The sequence below is a fragment of the Artibeus jamaicensis genome, unplaced genomic scaffold, assembly GCF_021234435.1.
Source record: "Artibeus jamaicensis isolate MK-2021 breed Jamaican fruit bat unplaced genomic scaffold, CSHL_Jam_final contig_332, whole genome shotgun sequence".
Lineage (NCBI taxonomy): Eukaryota > Metazoa > Chordata > Mammalia > Chiroptera > Phyllostomidae > Artibeus > Artibeus jamaicensis.
Window position 1 is genome coordinate 21,904,987 of NW_026521788.1, and position 20,984 is coordinate 21,925,970.

A 20,984-nucleotide genomic window follows, 5' to 3' on the forward strand; every position below is an offset into this window, starting at 1 on the left:
CAGTCCACCAGTAGAAAAGGAAGGAGTACCATACAACATGACTGCCTTTCATTAGCCAGAACTTAGTCCTATGACCACACTAATCAACAAGGGATATTGGGGAAAACCATCTTTATTTCTTCCTATGGATATGGGATCAACAACAACAAAAAAACAAATCAAAGGTCCATATACAAAGGGGGATGGAGAAGAATTAATTTCAAAAGATAACTGGGAGACCTTGCTATAGGATTATATACCAGGTCTTGCTAAAATATCTTACTTGTCTATGACCTGAATTCTTTTCAGCTTTCCAAATTTTTTTCCAGGCCCAGACATAAAAATCGCAAATGAATAAATGTAATCAAACTCAAAGACCATTCCCCCACGTCCCCCCAAAAAAGCTTTAGAAAGCTCAGGCCCCATTCTGTGATTGCCTGTTAACTTCTCCTTGTAATTTCAGCGGAAATTCTAGAACTGGCTGGCAATGCTGCGAGGGACAACAAGAAGGCCCGGATAGCCCCAAGACACATCCTGCTGGCAGTTGCCAATGACGAGGAGCTCAATCAGGTATGTCTGCAGCATGGACACATGCCACCAAATGGATTTACCAAACACTGTTGCATGTGGCTGTGGCTGGCTACAAATCATTCCTGCTACAGTTCCTAGTCACATTTATACCAAAAAAACTTTGATCATTTAAGAGAAGAACCAATTCTGCTAGCTGTATCATTCAGCTTCAAAATAAAATTGCCTCTGGAATAGATCCCATCATATATTCTGGGTCTGATCAGATCTCCTTCTCCTCTTTAAGAGCAAGCTCAGTGTGTTGGTGGGGAAGGTACAGTGCAAATGTATTACTCTCTTCACAGTCTCTTCCCCCAGACTTTGTTGATGATGTATTCTGGTGAGGGCAGGAGAGCCCTTCTTCACCTATTAGAACTGACCTTTTATGTTTTAGAACTGACTCCAAAGTGGAGTGCATGTCCCACCCGCCCTCAAGGATGTGCAAGGTGGCAGGTCGATAGTATAAGAATTTTTTTAAAAAAGAATCCAAGATGGTGGAGGAGTAAGTGGAAGCTACACTGACTTCCTCCCGGGACCAATCTGGAATTACAGCTAAATTGTAGAGAAATTATCTTGACTAACCAACTGAACACTAGCTGGACAGAAGCTTATAACCTTGGACAAACAGAAGAAAACACTTCCCCACAGTGTGACTGGAGGGAGTGTGTAGGAGACACAGAGGGCTGGCCGGGCTTCCACAGATGGCAGGTGAAGTGCCAGAGGGATATTTCAGCAGCCAGGGGGATCCCCCTGAGAAGTGCGGGATCTAAACCCCAAGCCCAGCTCCCCGACCTACAGAGCACCAGGGCCAGAAATGAACCCAAATAACATCCAGCTGTGAAAAGCAGCGGGGTTTCTGTCTGCCAGGGAGAGATGACTAGAGACGCAGAGAGCCTCTTAAAGGGCCAATGCACAAAAATTTTTTTTGCAGCCACTTTCTCTGGGCACCGGCAAAGGGAGGGCAGAGTGCACTAGAGACTCTTGAGGTAAGTTGAGGGTTGTTGGCTCTGGGGAGAGAACTGAGGGAACTGCCAGCAGGATCCAGGTGCTGAGTCATTCCCCATACTGCATGAGCCATCTCTCTCAGGCAGAACACTCCTGTCTGAGTGGCATCAGCCTGAGGGGGAGCAATAGCCCTGCCAGCAGGAATCACTCTGCCCCACCCTGTGGAGTTTAAGCCTGAATGCTGATTACAGATTGATCAAATTAACAACTGATCGCCTTAACAGCTAATTAGTTTAACATCTAAGGCAGAAAATACAAAGCAGACAAGAATAGGAAGGCAAAGAAACAGAACTCAAATGAAAGAGCAAGAGAATTTTCCAGAAGAACTAGATGAGCCCTGGCTGGCATAGTTCAGTGGATTGAGCGCGGGCCTGTGAACCAGAGTATCGCGGTTCGATTCCCAGTCAGGGCACATGCCTGGGTTGCAGGCCAGTTCCCAGCAGGGGACGCATAAGAGGCAACCATACATTGATATTTCTCTCCCTCTCTCCTTCCCTTCCCTTCTCTCAAAAAAATAAATAAATAAAATATTTTTTAAAAAAAAGAACTAGATGAAATGGAGATAAGCAATTTCTCAGATAGAGTTTAGAATTATGATTATAAGGACACTCAACAACAACAACAAAAAAGGATACTCACCAGCATGGGAAAAGGCATAGAAATCATGTAAAAAGATCAGTCAGAAATAAAGAACGCACTATCTGAGATAAATAATACACTGGAAGGAATTATCAGTAGGTTAGATGAAGCAGAGGATCAAATCAGTGTTTTGAAAGACAAAGTAGAAAAAACAATCAGGCGAAGCAGCAAAAAGAAAAAAGAATTTTAAAAATGAGGAGAGGTGGGGTACAGGGACTGAGCAAAAAAGAGAAAGGATTCATGGATGCCACAACAGAGTGGTGATTGTTGGGAGGAGTGGGGTATAAGAGGACTAAGTGGTAATGGAAAAATATAATAAAGATTATATATTTAAACCTAAATGAGGAGAGCTTAAGAAACATCTTGAAGAGCATGAAGCATAACAACATCTGCATCATGGGAAAACCAGAAGGAGAAGAGAGTGAGCAAGGGATTGAGAACCCATTTGAAGAAATAATAACCCAAAACTTTCCTTACCTGGTGAAGGAAAATGTCACACAAGTCCAGGAAGCTCAGAGAGTCTCAAACACAAGTTGGACCCAAAGAGGCCTACACCGAGACACATCGTAATTAAAATGACAAGACTTAAAGATAAGGAGAGAATCCAAAATGCCACAAGAGGAAAGCAGGTAGTAACCTACAAGAGAGCACCAATTAGACTGTCATCTGATTACTCAACAGAATATTTTAGACCAGAAGGGAATGGCATGAAATATTCAAGGTGATGAAAAGCCAAGACCTACAACCAAGGCTACTTTACCCAGCAAGGCTGTCATTTAAAAATTGAAGGAGAGCCCTGGCTGGTGTGGCTCAGTCCGGTTGAGCACAAGCCTGTGAACCAAAGGGTCGCTGGTACAATTCCCAGTCAGGGCACATGCCTGGGTAGCAGGCCAGGTCAGGTCCCTAGTAGGGGCTGCACAAAAGGCAACCACACATTGATGTTTCTCTCCTTCTCTTTCTCCTTCCTTTCCCCTCTAAAAATAAATAAATCAAATATTTTTTAAAAATCAAAGGAGAAATAAGGAGCTTCCCAGACAAGAAAAAGCTAAAGGATTTTGTTACCATCAAACTAGTACTGAAACAAATGGTAAAGAGCTTGAAAGAAGAAGAAGTAGGAAGAGAGGAAGAAGAAGAGGGAAGAGAAAGAGGAGAAGAAAGGAGAAAAAGAAGGGAAAAGAAGGAGAGAGAAAGAAAGAAGAAAAAAAACAACAGGAAAACAGCCTAACAATAAAATGGCACTTACACACGTATCTATCAATAATCACCTTAAATGTAAGCGGCTTAAAAGCTACAACCAAGAGACAGAAAATAGCTGAATGGATAAGAAAATAAGACTCATATGTACACTGCCCCTCAGAGATCCATCTCAGATCAAAAGACACACACAGACTATAAGTAAAGGGTTAGAAAAAATTTTTTTCATGCAAATAGAAAAGAAAAAAAAAGGCTGGGGTAGCAAAACTTATATCTGACAAAATAGACTTTATAACCAAGGCTATAGTAAGAGACAAAGAAGGACACTACATAATGATAAAGAAACAATCCAACAAGAGGATATAAATAATCCTTGTAAATATTTATGCACCCAACATAAGGGCCTAAATATGTAAAGCAAATCTTAATGGACCTAAAAGGAGATAAAACACTAATTTGAAAGAACATAATAAGCACCCCTATGTTCAGTGCAGCATCAAGTACAATCACCAAGATACGGAAGCAGCCTAAGTGCTTATCAATAGATGAATGAGTAAAACAACTATGGACAATTACATAATGGAATTCCACTTGGCCATAAAAAAGAAAATTTTATCCTTTACAACAGTGTGAATGGGCCTGGAGAAAATTGTGCTAAGTGAAATAAGCCAGTCAGAGAAAGACAAATACCATATGATTTCACTCATGTGGGGGGAATCTAATGAACAAACTGAACTAGCAAGCTAAACAGAGACAGGCTCATAGACAGAGAACAGATGACAGCTAGTGGGTAGGGGGAGGTTAGGGGGTGGAGAGACTGAGCGAAAAGGAAAAAGGACTCACAGACACGGACAACAGTGTGGTGATTGCTCAGGGGAGGGAGGTATATGGGGACTAAATAGTAATGGAAAAATTAAATTAAAAAAAACATTTTTAAAAAAAAGAATTTTTATTTGTATTTATTTTCTAATCCCATTTTCTCAAACTGTCTGTGGTAAAGTGATTTTTATTTCCAATCCATCATGAGCTGATAATTTCAAAAACTATGATAAAAAATAATTACTAGAAAAATAAAATAACACAATCTACAAGCTATCAGAGTTGTATTATTAGATCCAATAGGTATACAACAGCTCCGTGAATTTACTGTAAAGGTCTCTGGACTTCCTCGTGATCCCCGTACTTTGGCACAGATGGATCCCTGGTGGCTGTGCACCGGCCTGGCTGCAGACCACACTTGGGGCATTGCCGCACTGGGGTGGGCAGAATGCATCAGTGGAGTAGTACCGGCCCATTAGTTAAAGTGAACAGGCAGCAGGTGGTGGGGGGCCCAGTCAAACAGGCTACACTGACTGACTACGTGATTAAAAGGGTGTGGAACCACTGGTCTGCTATTAGCCGGGTCTAGCCCTCGCATTGACCTTTGAACCTTACTTTGTCAAGCTGTGCTCTCCATTGTGCAGCTCTGTATCCTCTGTTACGTCTGGAATTCCAGAGTCCATCACTGGTTCACCCTCTGTACCCTTTCATGTTTCTTTGCTTGTTTTGTTGTTTTGTGCAAGACCACAGGGGGCCTTGGTAAGTAGAGACACGCTCTGCAGTGGAAATGGGGAAAGCCAATTTGAGTGTGTTTTCTGCAATTTCTTTGGAAACGCAAAGACCAGAGTTAGACCTTGTTTTGCAAGCAGTTAGAATTGTGTTAAATCCATAATTGAAAAGCTCTTAGCTGTCGGAACTTGCGTGTCTCTTTCTTCAGCTGCTAAAAGGAGTGACCATTGCCAGTGGCGGCGTCCTGCCCAGAATTCACCCCGAACTGCTGGCCAAAAAGCGAGGGACCAAAGGCAAGTCGGAAACTATCCTCTCCCCTCCCCCAGAGAAAAGAGGAAGGAAGGCCACGTCAGGCAAGAAGGGGGGCAAGAAATCCAAGGCTGCCAAACCACGGACGTCCAAAAAGGTGAGCCAGGGACTCTCAGAACAGGAGGAAAGTTGAACATTCAAAAGATGAAGGTGTAGCAGCATCTCCAAAGAGCTGGGGCCTCTCCACGGCTTGGTGCTGGGAGAAAATGACATGAGTGTCTACAGAGAGAAATAAGCAGCTCTTGAGACGCAGCTCAGGTCATCAGGCAGGTTTCCAAACCCCAAGTGTGGGTGGTTTCCATGTTTCCAGATCCCCTCCATTGTCCCCACTAAAGTCTTACGTGAGAGCTAACAGCCAGGAACTCCGCCCTGCATTTCTCCAGCACTCCATGTTGCACACTGAAACATCTCTAGTCTCCCCTAGATAGTCAAGTCCAGCCAGTGGGATTTCAGCTGTTCCTGACAGTCTGATACGCTAAGTAGCTATAGCTCAGAGATGCCATTTGCAGACCAATATTTTCTCATGCTGACCAGCACAGTAACCGCTATCCATGTGTGGCTGTTTCCATTTGAATTGAACTTAATTAAAATTAAATCAAATTTAAAATTCATTCCTCGGTCTTACCAGCTGAGTGCTCGCTCAGTCACACTGAGCAGCACAGATGCAGGACATTCCTATGATCACAGGAAATTCTGTTGGACAGCGCAGCTTGTAAGCGTCCCCCACAGACCTCTGTGACAACACGGAGGTTATGTAAGAGCTCGCTGCGCTGCCACAGCGCCCCAGGGAAAGCCCAGGGAGAAGGGGGCTTGAGCAGTGCGCTGCAGTGGCCCCCCTTGGTTCCGATGCTTGCCATCATAAAGCTGCAGGCATCCACAACAGCAAGAATAACCTACCTGTCCAGGTTTGAGTGAGAACTACAGACACTGTGAACCCTTTGACGCACCGTATTTTTGGCAGCACCCTTTCCTTTCCCTCATATTGCTGTCCCTTGCTTCTCTGCTGAGAACAGAACATAACACCTGACCACTTCCTTCATACCCACGTTGATGGTAGGTAGCCATGGGAAGGGCTTTGCTGAGCCAGTTTGGGCTTTTTCCAAATGATTCCTCATCTGTCCCTCTGGTTTCTACCCACAGTCCAAACCAAAGGATAGCGACAAAGAAGGAACTTCAAATTCCACCTCTGAAGATGGGCCAGGGGATGGATTCACCATCCTCTCTTCCAAGAGCCTTGTTCTAGGGCAGAAGGTAATAAAGAGGATTGTACTGTGCTGTAGTAAAACACGACTGCATTTTTATAATGTAAAACTGGGAGCCGGGCTCCCATTGCCTTGGCTCCCCTAATCCAACTTTCACCCTGGCCTTGAATTAATCATCTTTAAACTAAAGAGCAAGGGCAGTGTCTGCGCTGTGAGGGCAGACAAACTCTGGAGCGCTGATTGTTGTTCATGCTGACGCTGGTCAGCCTAGGGATCTCTTCTGGATGGCAGAGAGGACGGCATTGCTGGGTTTGCCGTAAACTCCCCTGCCCCTGTTATTCCTGTGCACACACAGCTAACTTTTCTCAAACAGGCTTTGGGAGGTCTACCTTACATGACTCAATGCAATTTATCAAAGAAAGAAAGGAGAAATATGTTTCCTGAAAACCCTTGGTGTTAGAAATGAATTATTTGCCAATAATTTAGTCCGCTTGCCTTTCCTGGTGGCAGGAAGAAAACAAACAGGGCTAGAGATTTGAACAGTCTCCAGCACAACGGCAGCCCAGCCAGACATGCAAATAATTCATTCCCACAGCATCAGAGTTTACCAAACAGACAATTTATCTATCAGCTCAACCAGGGCTGCAATAAGATCCACAAGGAAACAGTGAACCAAATCCCTGGTAGCTGAGTGTCTGCAGCCTGGCAGCAGTAGTGTGAACTTCTACTGAAGCAGTTGGGAAAGGCGTGTTAGAAGAAGAGCGCAATGTGGCAGGTCCCTGATTCATCACTGATGGAAGCCAGGAGCAAAGAGACGGAACTGATGTCCCCTCTAGGGGCCATCCGTAGTTACATGACAATTAGCTTTCTCTCACTTCTCTAGGGGAACATGAAGTTCTTACCTACATGGGGAGACATGGATAATGCCTTCACCGTACTAAGCTGTGAGCACATTTTTCTTTTGTGCTCATAGGGCAGCACCTCACAAGCGTAGCCCCAACAATGTGGTCCCCTGAAGGCAAGGTGGCCAGACATAGGCAAGTCAGGGTCCTGGAGCCCATTACTTCTCAAGCAAGGCCATCAGCTTTGCGTCCCTGCCACAAAGCTCTGTCCTGCTCCGCGAGAGAGGCAGGAAGCAAAAGGCAGAGGAGAGAGCACGCTCCAGGCTCCCCTTGCAAGAGCTGCTCAGAGAATACGTCACCAAACCCCAGGGCTGCCAGGCCTGGGGATCGAAGGCAGAGGCTACAGAGAAAGGAAGAGGAGGGCAGGTCCCATTTCTGCTCCTGGAGGAGGAGATTTGTTGCTTGCTGCCAACCTCAGAGTGAAAATCAAATCCACTGAGCTCCCAAGAGCCCAGTGAAAACCAAACACCTGGGAAACGCGAGACAGTTGCTCCAGGTACAGCCCTTGGTGTTGACAGTATTAATGATTGGGAGAATGAACAGAGAGGATGTCAAGTATAAAGATTTTCAACAGGACTTCATCTTTCCTGCACTCTCCCTCCTTCTTTTCTTCCTAACGCAGCTGTCCCTGACCCAGAGTGACATCAGCCACATTGGCTCCATGAGAGTGGAGGGCATCGTCCACCCAACCACAGCCGAAATCGACCTCAAGGAAGACATAGGTAAGGTCCTGAGACTTTGGTGGTGTGCGCAGGACAGCCCGCTGTTCGGGCAAGTTCTTGTGAAGTTGGCCGTTGTCACCTGGACACGCTCTGCCTGGCACACCATGTCGGACGCTGCCAGGTGTGCAGCCGAACACCAGGCCTACAGAGTAACTCATGTTCTTCTAAATCGGCATATATTCTTGAAATTTGTATTGAAGTGCTGTACAAAAACAGATCATTAGGGCACAGTTTGGTGAATATTTCTCAAAGTGAATACATTTTCGTAACCAGCACCTAGATCGTGAGGCAGATCCTCACCGAGGCCTCGGAAGTGCCCCTCCACCCCACCCCCAGTCACCGTTCCCTCCGCGGTGACTACCGTCTTGGTCTCTGAAGCACAGACAGTGTCATCTGTTTTAGAGTTTACGTGAATGAAGTCACGCTGCGTGTCTTCTTTTGTTCTGGCTCCTTTGCTCCACTCCGTATTTGTAAAATCCACCCGCACGGTTGAAGCCCACTCATTTGTTTTCTTTGCTGCGTGGTGCTCCATTGTGGGAATATTCCACAGTGTGTCCTTCTGTTCTACCATTTGGGGAGTTTCCAGTTTAGACAATAACGAGGAATACTGCCAGAAACATTGTTGTACATGTTCTGGGTAAAACTCTACATATGTTTTAAGCGTTCACAGTGAGAACACCATTGATAAAAAGAAAACAAACATGTAGGAAAAGTTAACGTCTTTAAGGTGGGGGTGGGGCCAGGCTCAGCAGAAGAGCTTGGGAAGGTGAGCTATCACGGCCACCAGGAAGACTGCGATGGCATACTACGTGATCACCATCGTGGCCATTTCACAGGACAGAGGTGCCTGAAGCTCTCCATTGAAAGAGTGAAGTGAGCAAAGAAAGGCCTTTGTCTCTGGGATCCGGGGCTGCCTCTGAGATGGGTGATTAGAGGCAGTTTCCAGTGGTTCCGCCCTGGATGGCGGCCCCGGGGCCCCACCCGCTGGGCTCACTGCGTTCCCCGCCTGGCAGCCGAAGCCACATGCTTTGCAGAAAAGGAGATAGGGCAGCACTGGGGAGGGGGCAATGCATCACGGAGAAGCAGGACTTCTCCAGCACAGAAACGGAGGTGGCGAAAATGCCTGCTTCACCGTTCAAACCCAGCTGAGGCCCCACCAACGCCTGGTCTCCGGGGAAGGCTGCCCCCACAGCTTTAACCTCCAGCTCCGTTTGGAAGTGTGTCCTAGCTTTTCACAAGCAAAACAAGTGACGGTGTCCTACTTTATTATTTCTACAGTTCGCACGTTTATTTTAGGAAAACTAGAGGTATTCCCGTTTTTTAAGTGGCAGAGTTGTAGTAGCATAGAAAGCGCTGGAGTTGAAGGAGAAGCTCGAGTGCAGACCCTGGCCTCGGAGCTTCTGGAGTCAGCCTGCATCTGTGTCCTGGATTTTATGAATCACCTCCTGCCTCTGAGACTTTAAGCAGGTTTCTTAACACTCTGAACCTCTGTTCCCTCACCTGTCAGCGCAGGTGACAGTACTTCTGACCCGCGGGGTGCTGTGCAGATCAAACCAGATAACACGTGGATGGCGCTTCGCACAGCTGGGCTCAGAAGCATTTGATAAACGGTAGTCTTGGTGTCATTAGAAGGGGGCCCTCCCATTGTGTTCCGGTCTCCGCCACCATCACCCAAATCAGCAACTCCATGCGAATAAGACCCTCATCTGTTCTTTCTAAAACACTGTTTGCTATTATGGAAAAGTTCAGGCAGACATAAAAATAGCAGAAGAGAATAACAAAACCCTAGGTTCCCAGTTGCAAAAGTCACCAAACGTGTTTCAGCTCTGCCCCCACGTCCACCCCTCCAAACACCATGTCCTTTATCTGTGAGTATTCCAGAGTAATGAGGGCTAGTTTTCAACAATGTAACCATAATACCGTATCACAGCCAGAACATTTAAGTTGATATCAAGTATCAGTGTTCAAATTCCAGGTGTGTCATAGATGTCAATTATTTTTTTAATTTGTTTATGTGAGTCAGGATCCAAATAATCCACACATTACAATTGGATAATAACTCCCTTAAGTCTCGTGTAGCCCATAGTTTCCCCTTCCGAGATGTGTGTCTCTCTCTCTCTCTCGTTGTTTTTACAATTTATTTGTGGAGGAAGGTAGGCTACAGCCCAGATTTTGTGCCTCGCATACTTCTGGTGTTTTTAAATATGTTTCGTCTCTGTCTTGCTCATAAGTTGAAAGTTGATCCATAGGCTTAATAAGATTCAGGTTCAAAAACTTCGGCAAGACGCCTCGGTCAGTGATGGAATGTCCGTCCGTCAGGGGCACGCGATGCCTGTTTGGTTGGTTGTTTCTTGCTGATGCTCCGTTTCTGGGTTTGTCCATTCGTTAGGGGCAGCAAAGTGGATGTGCTGCATTCCAGCACTTCTTCTTCATTTCCCCACTGGAGTACTTCCACAGAGGGCAAGTCCCCTCATCAAAAGTCCTCAGGGAAAGTGTCCGTGGACTTGCCTTGCCATCTGGCCCCCGACCCGAGTGCAGAGTGCAGCAGCTTAGACCTACTCCCCCTGCTCTCAGCAGCACCTTGGCGACCAGCTCTGGTTACCTGGCCTTTTCCAGGCTTCTGTGCCCCAGCAGGTCAACACTGGCCAGGGGTCTGAGGGCCAGAAAGGAGACGCAGAGGCACCGGGGGTAGCCGGTGATCACCATTCCCAAATTGTATCAATGAAACCCAGGTAGTTTGTAAAGAAATCCCCCTGCCGCGGCCCAGCTGCAGCAGGGTCCAGGGATTCCCGAAAGGTGGGTAAGGCGTTGGCGATGGGTAACAGACAACAACACGCCTCAAAGGACAGTGAAGCTCTGTTCCGTTTATTGCAAGTACAAGTGGTTTTTATATTTTCATTTTAGGTAGTGATTAACATTTGCAGCATAGCATGATCAGTTAAGCAGAAAAAATCAATACAAAGGTAACTAGGAAAAGTACGAAAGTTCCCATAGATTCAAGTTATATTAAACAAAGATTATTTTGACCAGGAGAGCCATAAATCAGACAATTAGAAGTAGCTGTATGTACACAATTTGAATGTCTTATTGTATATTAAAGTTCTTAGAATTTGTCATGGGGCAAAAGGATATACTAGATTGAGTAGAGGTAATAGGAAATTTAATATAAGGCCTTTGTGATGACTAACTTAGCTATCTAGCCTTTTCTGTCTAAAATGTTTCTCTGTGTACTACAAACTCTGACTCCCTAGTAACTGTTTCTATGCGTTTAGTTTGTAATAGCTAACCAGCTTTTCTCATTTCTTTGCCTGTCTAACTGATATATATTCCTATTCAAGGTAGAGGAGGGGCTGTTACTCCAACAACTTTTAGACATACAGGGACTTTGTTCTCTGGTCAAGAAATTATTTTGTACAACTTCATTGGAATAATGCTAATCAATGAACCTGAAATACAAGTGTCTAACAATCCCACCACCTTTTGATCACCCAAACAAACATGTAAGGAGAGACAGACAGGAAATCCAGCCACAGTTGCCTCTGCCTAGCAGATGCATCTCAACCGTCCTGACCTTATCCCTGGGCTGTGGATAGGGGTCTATACAGTTTTTACTTGTTTTCTTGGAAGACCCTTTGTATCTGTGGGTAAGGAACAGTCATGGGAAAGTCTTTCTAATCTGTTCTTCCATTCCCTCAACTGTTGGCAGCACAACCTGTGTTTGCAACAACAACCTGATTCTTTATTAACTGGCCTTAACTGTTCATTTAAGAGAGCTAACTTGTTTTTCTTATTTCTGGTACACCATGGCAGTCCTGATCGCTTTAACTTGCTCAAACCAGGATAATTTATACAACTTGACATGTTTTCCTTTATGGTTAATAATTCTATTACCCTGGATGTCATATACCCCTGTATAAGGGAGAGGGGAATCTGTGGAGCTTTTTCCATCCTTTCGGGCAGTTCCGTGGGGAATACTAATGTGTTCCCCTGAACTGTCCCCTCCTCTTGGGTGATTTTCACAGGAATAAGTAAGTACAGTACAATGCCTATATTCAGTAGCGAGAGTAAAATAATTAAAATAAGCAACCAATTGTTAACCCATTTTGGATGCCACGTTCTCCTCCGGGGAGACGAATTCCTTGAACTTGACTCCTCCAGGCCCGGACCTTGCAGACAGCGTGGTTGGAAGCGGACGTGGCATCCCCCTCCCACCCCCGCCCCAGTGAAGAGCGGCTGCTGGAATGGCATTTCCCTAACCGATGTGCCCAACGCCCTGTGGCTCTCCGAACACACTTGAGTGTGTGAATGTGGAGCAGGGAGGCGCCCTTATCCAGCTTCTAAGGAAGCCTGTGAATTCAAAATAATAACTACTGCTCATCATAAAGAGAGCCGAGACTTGCCCCGGACATCCAAGTCACCAAATCCAGATGGACATACACCAGAGGAAATACCTCGTCTCCTACCGAGAGCAGCCATCATCCTGGTCTGGACAAAGCGCCCGTGGGTGTCAGGGGCACACAGCTCGGGTTCCCAGTGGGCGAGAGGTGGAGTCCTGCCGTCTCCCGGGGGCTCCACGTGGCCTCTGAAGCAGCACAGCTCTGAAATATCAAGTAGGGAGTTGTCCCAACATCCAAGACTCGAAGGATCTTCCAGCAGAAAGCACTGCATTTTTCTATTGAAAATCAAGGCCCGAGTTGGGGAATAGCATTCCAGGGCCGGCCTGTCCTTTGACCCCCAGGACTTACAACACGTTAGTGGTGGTGAGAGGGGAACAGGACCCAGTACTCTCCCCCAGGTTTCTGCTGAGCCATCGGTCACCTCAGGCCTGGGGTGAGCACCCTATTTAACCAGCACAATAGGGACTGAGCCCAGAGAACAGGACACTGGAGCCCCACTTTTTTAATATAAAATCACCTTCAGGATTCATGTCACGAGACACTTTATGGCCAAATCACCCCCTAAAAAAGTTCATTAAGAGCTTAGTACTGGCTCTGGCCAGGTGGCTCAGTTGGCGAGAGCGCCAGCCCAACACACCAAAGCTGTGGGTTCAGCCCCTGTCAGGGCACATACAAGAATCAGCCAGGCCACGCTTTCATAAGTAAACAACAAATCCATGTTTCTCCCTCTCTAAAAATCAGTAAGTCAAAAAAAAATTAAAGCGCCAACCAGGCGACTCAGTCGGTTGGAGCATCAGCCTGTACACAAAAAGGTTGCAGGCCCCATCCCCAGCTGGGGCCCACAGAGGAGGCAAACAATCGTGTTTCTCTCTCCATCTTTCTCCCTTGTTCTCTCTCTCAAATCAATTTTTTTTAAATCCTCAAATGAGGCTTAAAAAATAAAAATTAAATAAAGAGTTTGTTAGAAACGCACACAGGCCAGAGGCTCCACGCCCCCCCCCCCACTACCCCCACCCCCGGCCCCACTGGCTGACCAGGGTTTCAGCTGCGAAGTTCTTTTTTTTGTTTTGTTTTGTTTTGTTTTTAATTATTTTTCAAGTACAGTTTTCTGCCTTTTACTCCCTTCCCAGCCCACCCCCCATGCTCCCCACCTCCCTACCATTTCTACCCCCTTAGCTGTTGTCCATGTGTCTCATACTGGTTCCTCTAAATCCCTCCCTTTTTCCCCTGAAATTCCCTCCCCTTTCCCCTCTGGTCGCCGTCCCCCCCCCCGCCCCCGTTCTCCACTTCAGTGTCTTTATTTTTATTTTGCTTGCTTGTTTGTTTTATTGTTCAGCTGCGAAGTTTTATTCCAGCTTTCTACATATGGATCGGTTGTTTTTTCTGGCCTAATAGAAGTATGTCAAACAGTGTAATCAGTGACACTGAAAAGAACCACCACAGTGACTTCGCTTGTTCTCCTTCACAGGGAAGGCCTTGGAAAAGGCTGGGGGGAAGGAGTTCTTGGACACGGTGAAGGAGCTCCGCAAGTCCCAAGGGCCTTTGGAAGTCGCTGAAGGTGAGTGAGGAGCTGGGCCCGTGCTCCCAGCACGGCCTCCCCCGCCCTCTCCAGCATCACATGCTTCTCGCATGATCCTCTGCAAAGCAAAATATGCCGTAACTGATCAGAAAGCTATTATTTGATTTGAGCAGCCCCACCTCGATCATTTCCTATGCCTTGGAGACTGTAAAATATCCAGATAGTTCCAGTCAGTTTGCATCAGGTCACCCAAAGAAGGTCTGGAGCCACTGGGTAACTTTATTCCAAGCAGTCGTTCTTCCCCCTCTTTCCCCGGCAGCCACCAATCCGCCTCTCTCTCTACGGGTTTGCCTGTTCTGGACACAGCACGTAAACGGACTCTACAACATGGGACCTCTTGTGTCTGACTTCTTTCACATAACAGTTTCTTCAAGGTCCATCATGTGGTAGCATGTATCAGAACCTCGTTCCTTTCCATGGCTGCATAATATTCCATTTTGTCAACTCGGTCATCGCTTGGGCTGTCTGCACCTTTAGCTATTGTGAATAGAGCTGCTATAATCGTTCGTGCACGTTTTGTTTGAACACCTGTTTTTAAATTGTTGGACTTTTTTTTAATTTATTTTTTTAATTGATTATGCTGTTACAGTTGTTCTATTCCCCCCTTCATTCCCCTCCACCCTGCCCCCCCATCCCCACCATTACCCCCCTTTAGTTTATGTCCATGTGTCTCAAGTCCTTTAGGTTCTATATTTCCCATGCTATTCTTGCCCCCCCCCCCCATCTATTTTCTATCTACTGTCTATGCTACTTATTTTCTGTACCTTCTCCCCCTCTCCTCCTCCCACTCCCCTGTTGCTAACCCTCCTTGAGATCTTCATTTCTATGTTTCCACTCCTGATCTAGCTGTCCTTTTAGTTTGCTTTCGTTTTAGGTGTGGTTGTTAATAACTGTGAGCTTGTTGTTCTTTCACTGTTCATGTTTCTTTAACTTCTTTTTCTTAGATAAGTCCCTTTAACATTTCATATAACAAGGGCTTGGTGATGATGAACTCCTTGAATTTGATCTTATCTGAGAAGCACCTTATCTGTCCTTCCATTCTAAATGAAAATTTTGCTGGATAGAGCAATCTTGGTTGTAGGTCTTTAGATTTCATGACTTGAAATATTTCTTTCCAGCCCCTTCTTGCCTGTAAGGTCTCTTTTGAGAAATCTGCTGACAGTCTGATGGGGACTCCTTTGTAGGTGATTGTCCCCTTAGCTCTTGCTGCTTCTAGGATTCTCTCCTTCATTTTAATTTTGGCTAATGTGATTATGATGTGCCTTGGTGTGTTTCTTCTTGGGTCCAACTTTTTTGGTACTCTCTGAGCTTCTTGGATTTCTTGGAAGTCTATTTCCTTTGCCAGATTGGGGAAATTTTCCTTTATTATTTGTTCAAATAAGTTTTCCACTGGTGGCTGTGCCTTTCCCCCTTCTGGTACCCCTATAATTCGGATATTGGAGCGTTTAAAGATGTCCTGGAGGTTCCTAAGACTCTCCTCATTTCTTTGAATTCTTGCTCCTTGACTCTTTTCTGTTTGGCCATTATTTGCTTTCTTCTGGTCCACTCCATTGATTTGAGTCCCAGTTTCCTTTTCATCGCTATGGGTTTCCTGTGGAATTCCATTCATTTCCATTAGTTTAGCCTTCATATGTTTCTCTAATTTGTGGCTATAATCAACCAGATCTGTGAGGATCCTGATGACCAGTGTTTTAAACTGTGCGTCTGAGAGTTTTGCTATTTCTTCGTCGCTTAGATTTATCTCTGGGGCTTTGAGGTCTTCCGGCGACATTTTTGGTCTGTTCTGGCCCTTTAAATGTGAGAAGCGGCGCCTTGGACTCCCAGGTCACTGGGTTGTGACGCTGTATGTGGGGGCGTGGTCAGAGCGGGGAAATGGCGGCGCCCTCTATGCCCCAGCCGGTCCAACCGCTCACTCCCTCGGTCCAACCGCCCACTCCCTCGCCTGTCCGCTCGCGTGCAACTAGGCAACCGCAGTCAACACGCTGCACCGCCTCCCCACTGTCTCCTCTGCAGTCACTCACCCGGTGGGTTGCTCGGTCGCTCACTAGGTCCAATCCTGCGTTTGGAACCCGTGCGTCTGGATTCGCGTGCCTGGATTCCGCGCCCGGGTCCGACCGAGCCCTCCTGTGCAATCCCTCACCAGACGCTGGTTTCGCCCCTTACCGGTCGGGCTGAAGAATTTGTTGTTAACGGACTTCCAAAAAGTTCAATTTTCCGTGTTCTGGTTGTGTTTTCTGATGCTAATATTTAGTTGTCCCTAAACTTGGTTGTGTGAGAAGGCACGGCACATTCACCTATACCTCCATCTTGGCGGAAGTCCTTGTTGGACGTTTTTTGATGGGCAGGTCCAATTGCAGATCTGTGTCCCCGCACGTGCCATCCCCGGTGACCGTCTGGTTGGTGCCAGGCACTGCCCTGGTGCTGGGGCTCCAGAGACAGTGAATCCCACTCCCGCCCTTGAGCACTGGACAGTCTGGGAGGAAAGACAGACGCAGCAACGGGGCACAGAGAGACAGCAGAGCTCGCCCTCTGCCTGGGGGAGTAAGGGGAGCTCCACGAGGGAACGAGACCCACTTGAGAGCAGGGAGATCTCGGCCGCAAGACCGGCAGGGAGCAGCAGGTAGAAGGAAACCCTGTGTAGACAACAGGGACATCTCTGAAAGTTTGAGCCAGGGACTGTCATGATCAGATCGGATGGCTGGAGGAGTAATGGGGGCTCCCAGACAAGAAGGAGTGTGAGCCCACACTTCAGTCTGCATGCACATCACCATTCCCCATACAAACAGCAATGATAGAATTTTTTTAAAACTTCAAGACAGAGCCATACTGAAATATGAGACAGATATACGTGTGGGCAGGGATAGGAGAGCTGCATTTGGCGGCCGCAGGGGAAGGTCTAAGCTCTGTGCTGGGCTCCAGGTGTGGAAATATGCAGAATTGTCTGGAGGATGACTCTTAAACATGGCAATGAGAGCGAGTCGCCTCACCCCAAGGGGGAGCCAAAGCCCAGCTCGGAGCTGAAATCAAGGGCCGGGGAGGACTCCCATGATCTCCAGCTCCAGCCACCACCTCGGGCTGTGGCTTGTGTGAAATCTGTTCTCTGGGGTAGCCAGTGGCAGCAGGGAGCCCCTCACCCAGGCCACGCTGCCCACTGGCTCCATGTCTGGACTTACCGCACCCCTGCATCACCGTGAGACAAAGCCCTGAATCAGCCACGAAAGACTGGACCTGGGCTGAGGGCCCAGGGAAGGCACCCAGCAAACTGCCCTTCAGAGTGGGAAGGAGAGGAAAAAGCAGCTGCTCTGCATGGAACGAACGAGAGGCCCCAGCAGGCTTCCGGAGATCCGGAGGCAGGGAAGAGAAGGTAGAGAAACAGTAGTTTAAAAAATTATGGCTGAGAATTTTCCAGAATGAAACCCAGGAGTCCTTAGGTTGAAAATATTGAGTATAATAAATGAAAATCATGGTGACACTTCAAAAATTCAAAACTTGAAAGAAAACTGAAAAGCAACCCAAGAGAAAAGGCAGATGGTTTGTGAGGGCAGTCGCCTGACAGCGGGCTTCCCGCCACCAACCAAGGATGCTGCCCGGAGATGGGAAGGAAATATTCCCCGGGCACTTGAGGGGAAAAACTGTCAACCAAGGATTTGCACGCATTACTTTGTTAATATTCAAGAGGAAAGGCAAAGGATGCATGACTTCAAACTTTCAAGAGCTGAGAGTCCAAAGCCCACAGGCCCTCACTGAAAGGGCTGCTGGGGGAGAAACACGTGAATGCAGGAGACGGCTGCAAGGTGCAGCTGTGAGCTAAGAAATGGTCCACATCCGTTAGGTCTGAGTCTCCACGACCTGGGAGTGGGGTCTCCCTGGGATGAAGGACTGCTGGGGTGAATCCGAAAAAGTTCTAACATTGTGTTCCCTCTAGTTTCAAAACACCATCACTTGTAGGATAGGCCCTGTTGTACATTTCCATTAAGAAAGAATAGATTTCCAAGATGGGGTGTCTAGTAGGAGACCCCACATAAAAGCCAGAACATTCGGTTTAAGAGCAAGCAAGACATGGACCCACCATGCACAAAGGGCAGCAGGTATGTATCTTGACCTTGGCATTGGGTTAAGCAAAGGGAAAAAGGCCTCACTAGAGAATCTGAACCAGAAGCCAGTACTCCCACAGATTTGCAGCCAAACCCAGGGCGGCCCAGAAACCTCCCACAGGGAAGTTAGTAGGGTGTGTCCTTGGTTTGGTAGTGTCCCCAGGTGACATAGAAGTGAATGCAACTTCTCTCTGAGAGAACTCAGCTTGGTCCAGGCTGACGGTGGTTGTAAGGTGCATCCCACTTTCCGCCAGGAAGCTGGATGGGCTGGGGCTGGAGGCGGTGCAGAAGTGAAGCAGACAGCAACAAAGCGGGGGAAAGCACAATCGGGTTTCCAGAGTTAGGGGTTTCGGCGGGTGCACGCTGGACCTGGGGTCCATGTGAGCGCCTTCTCCCCGCAGGTTCCTCGGGTGGTTGAAAAGATAGTCACTGTCTGAGGGAGTGCACGGCCAAGTCCACGGCCCCCGACTCACGGAGGACCCTAGTCACCAGTACACGCTGTGTCCAGACCTGCTGAGTCAGGATCTCAGGGTTGGGGGTGGATGTGTCTATTTCTTAAAAGTCTAAAAACTGTTGTGTTAGTTTCCTATCATTGTCATAACAAATCACCACAAATGCTGTGGCTTCAAACAACATGGATTTATTCTCTTGAGTTCTGCTCCTCCCGGAGCAGCTGTTCCTGCCCGAGCCAGCGCTAGGCGGCAGCGTCCCTCCTTCCGAAGGCTCTTTCCCATCTCCGCTTCCTGTCACTTGTCTTCTCCTACCTTGACCTCCCTGCCTCCCTCTTAAAGGATTATCTCCCCTTGTCAAAACCACTCACTGAGCACATCTGCAAAGTGCCTCTCGCCATGCAAGGTAACACTCACCGGTCCCAGGGACCAGGGTGCGCCCGTTTTGGGGAGGACATTCCTCAGCCCACCACAGGCACCAGAGACGATTCTGATGAGCGCCTTCGAGGAGGAACCACGGTGAACAGGTAGCCAGACCTAGTGACTAGGTGGCAGGCCACGTGAAAGTCGCGTGCTGTCACATCCGCTTTAGAAGAAGCTTGTGCCTGCTGCCCAAAGCAATTTCAACACAGTGGCTGCTCTCTGTAAACATCCAGTCCCCATGGAAGCACAGAATCTGTCTGGTCAACTCCTCTATCGTCTCCTTGTCCCCCACACACCTAACAGATACATGTGGGGTTCGGCCCAACCCCCTGGCTTAAGGTGAAAACTAGGAAATAACCTGCAGCGTTTCTCTCCTGCGTCCCAGCTGCCGTCAGCCAATCCAGCGGACTTGCAGCCAAATTTGTCATCCACTGTCACATCCCTCAGTGGGGCTCCGACAAATGTGAAGAGCAGCTTGAAGAGACCATCAAAAACTGCCTGTCCGCAGCAGAGGACAAGAAGCTCAAGTCCGTGGCCTTCCCACCTTTCCCCAGTGGCAGGTAAGAGGCGCCTCCCCGAGAGGGCGGGGGAGGCACCGAGTCCAGCTGTCTCCCACTTACTCACATCTGGCCATTCCAGATGACATGACCAAGGCTGCCAGCACAGCCAAGCATGCTGACCAGGTGATGGTGCAAGAAACCCAGCTCCATCCTTCAAAGCCCTCAGAGAGAGGCAGCAGGGAGGAGCGAGAGGCAGGTTCTTTGAGAGTTCAAAGCCCACGTCCCCACCAGCTGCCCCAGTCTAGCACTCATGACCAAAACACAGCTCAGCGGCAGCGACCCCCGCTCCCCATGTTAGAATTCAGAGTCTCAGACCCACCCAACACCCACAGCCTCAGAATCCCTGGACATTCCAGTGGTGCACCCGGGGGCGTGAGGGCCGGGAGGCCAAGGCTCTACTACACACACCCAGAGAAATGAAAGGCTGTCACCTAGGGTTTGCTTTTGGGGGCTAGGAGCTAACAAAACTTGTATGTGCTTTTTCGAAGGCCAGGTATTTGAAATGCTGAATGGTATTTTTAAAACCAAACTTAAGACAGGCTACAGATTCAAGCATAGGGCACCACTCACCAGCCAGCCTCCTGACCTTGGCTAAATTCTGAGTTCGCATGGCACCTGTAAGGCAGGGATGTGGGTCCCCTACTTGGGGCCCCCAGGCTGTCCCTCTGACTAGCGTCAAAGGAGCTCAGGTGTGGACCAGCTGGCACGTGGTGAGACCCCGTGCAACAGAAACCGGGGCCCAGTGCCAAGATACGAAGGGCCCGCATTGCCACCGCCCTGAGCTAAGGCACTTTCTGTGTCCCGGAGACCAGAGTGACACGGGCTCCTCTTTTCCTTTGGCACAGAAACTGCTTCCCCAAACAGACGGCGGCCCAGGTGACCCTCAAAGCCATCTCGGCCCACTTTGACGACTCGAGTGCGTCCTCACTGAAGAACGTCTACTTCCTCCTCTTCGACAGCGAGAGCATCGGCATCTACGTGCAGGAGATGGCCAAGCTCGACACCAAGTAGCCACCGGGGCCCCACTGTCCAGCTGCGGTCGGAGGAGGATCCAAGTCACAGGAGTGGGTTTTATTTTTAAAAGGAGAGAGGAAGGGTGATGCGGGGGAGCGCTGGGCGGCTGAAGGGAAGCGGGCGGCAGAGGCTGCGGGAGCAGGTCCCGCCATGGAAGGAGCCCTCCGCGTTTTATAGTCTTCTTAAAAAGAGCCTCAGTCCTAAAAACCAGGTCTCCACGAGGAGTTCTTTCCATGTGTTTCCTTCCTATTGTTTTAGAACTTTTTTTAAAAACAGACTTCATTTTAGATTTATAGAATTGACTTTTACACACACACAAAAAATCCTTTCAAAATTCTTGAGTCTTGCTTCTCCTTTCTGCACGGGAGGAGGGCGCAGCAGCGCCCCGGGCTTTGCTGGCT

General features: G+C 47.9%; 1 protein-coding gene across 1 annotated transcript in view; it reads left to right on the forward strand.

The window, feature by feature from the left end:
- The window catches only part of LOC119038200 (core histone macro-H2A.2), a 55,043-nt gene extending 34,124 nt beyond the window's left edge, over positions 1–20,919 (forward strand). The window contains exons 3-9 of the mRNA XM_037130681.2: positions 443–549; positions 5,141–5,338; positions 6,382–6,492; positions 7,968–8,067; positions 13,933–14,022; positions 19,395–19,569; positions 20,415–20,919. Coding sequence (XP_036986576.1) covers positions 443–549; positions 5,141–5,338; positions 6,382–6,492; positions 7,968–8,067; positions 13,933–14,022; positions 19,395–19,569; positions 20,415–20,580 — 947 coding nt within the window. The 3' untranslated portion in view covers positions 20,581–20,919. The remainder of the gene's footprint in view (positions 1–442; positions 550–5,140; positions 5,339–6,381; positions 6,493–7,967; positions 8,068–13,932; positions 14,023–19,394; positions 19,570–20,414) is intronic.
- Positions 20,920–20,984: the final 65 nt, after the last annotated feature.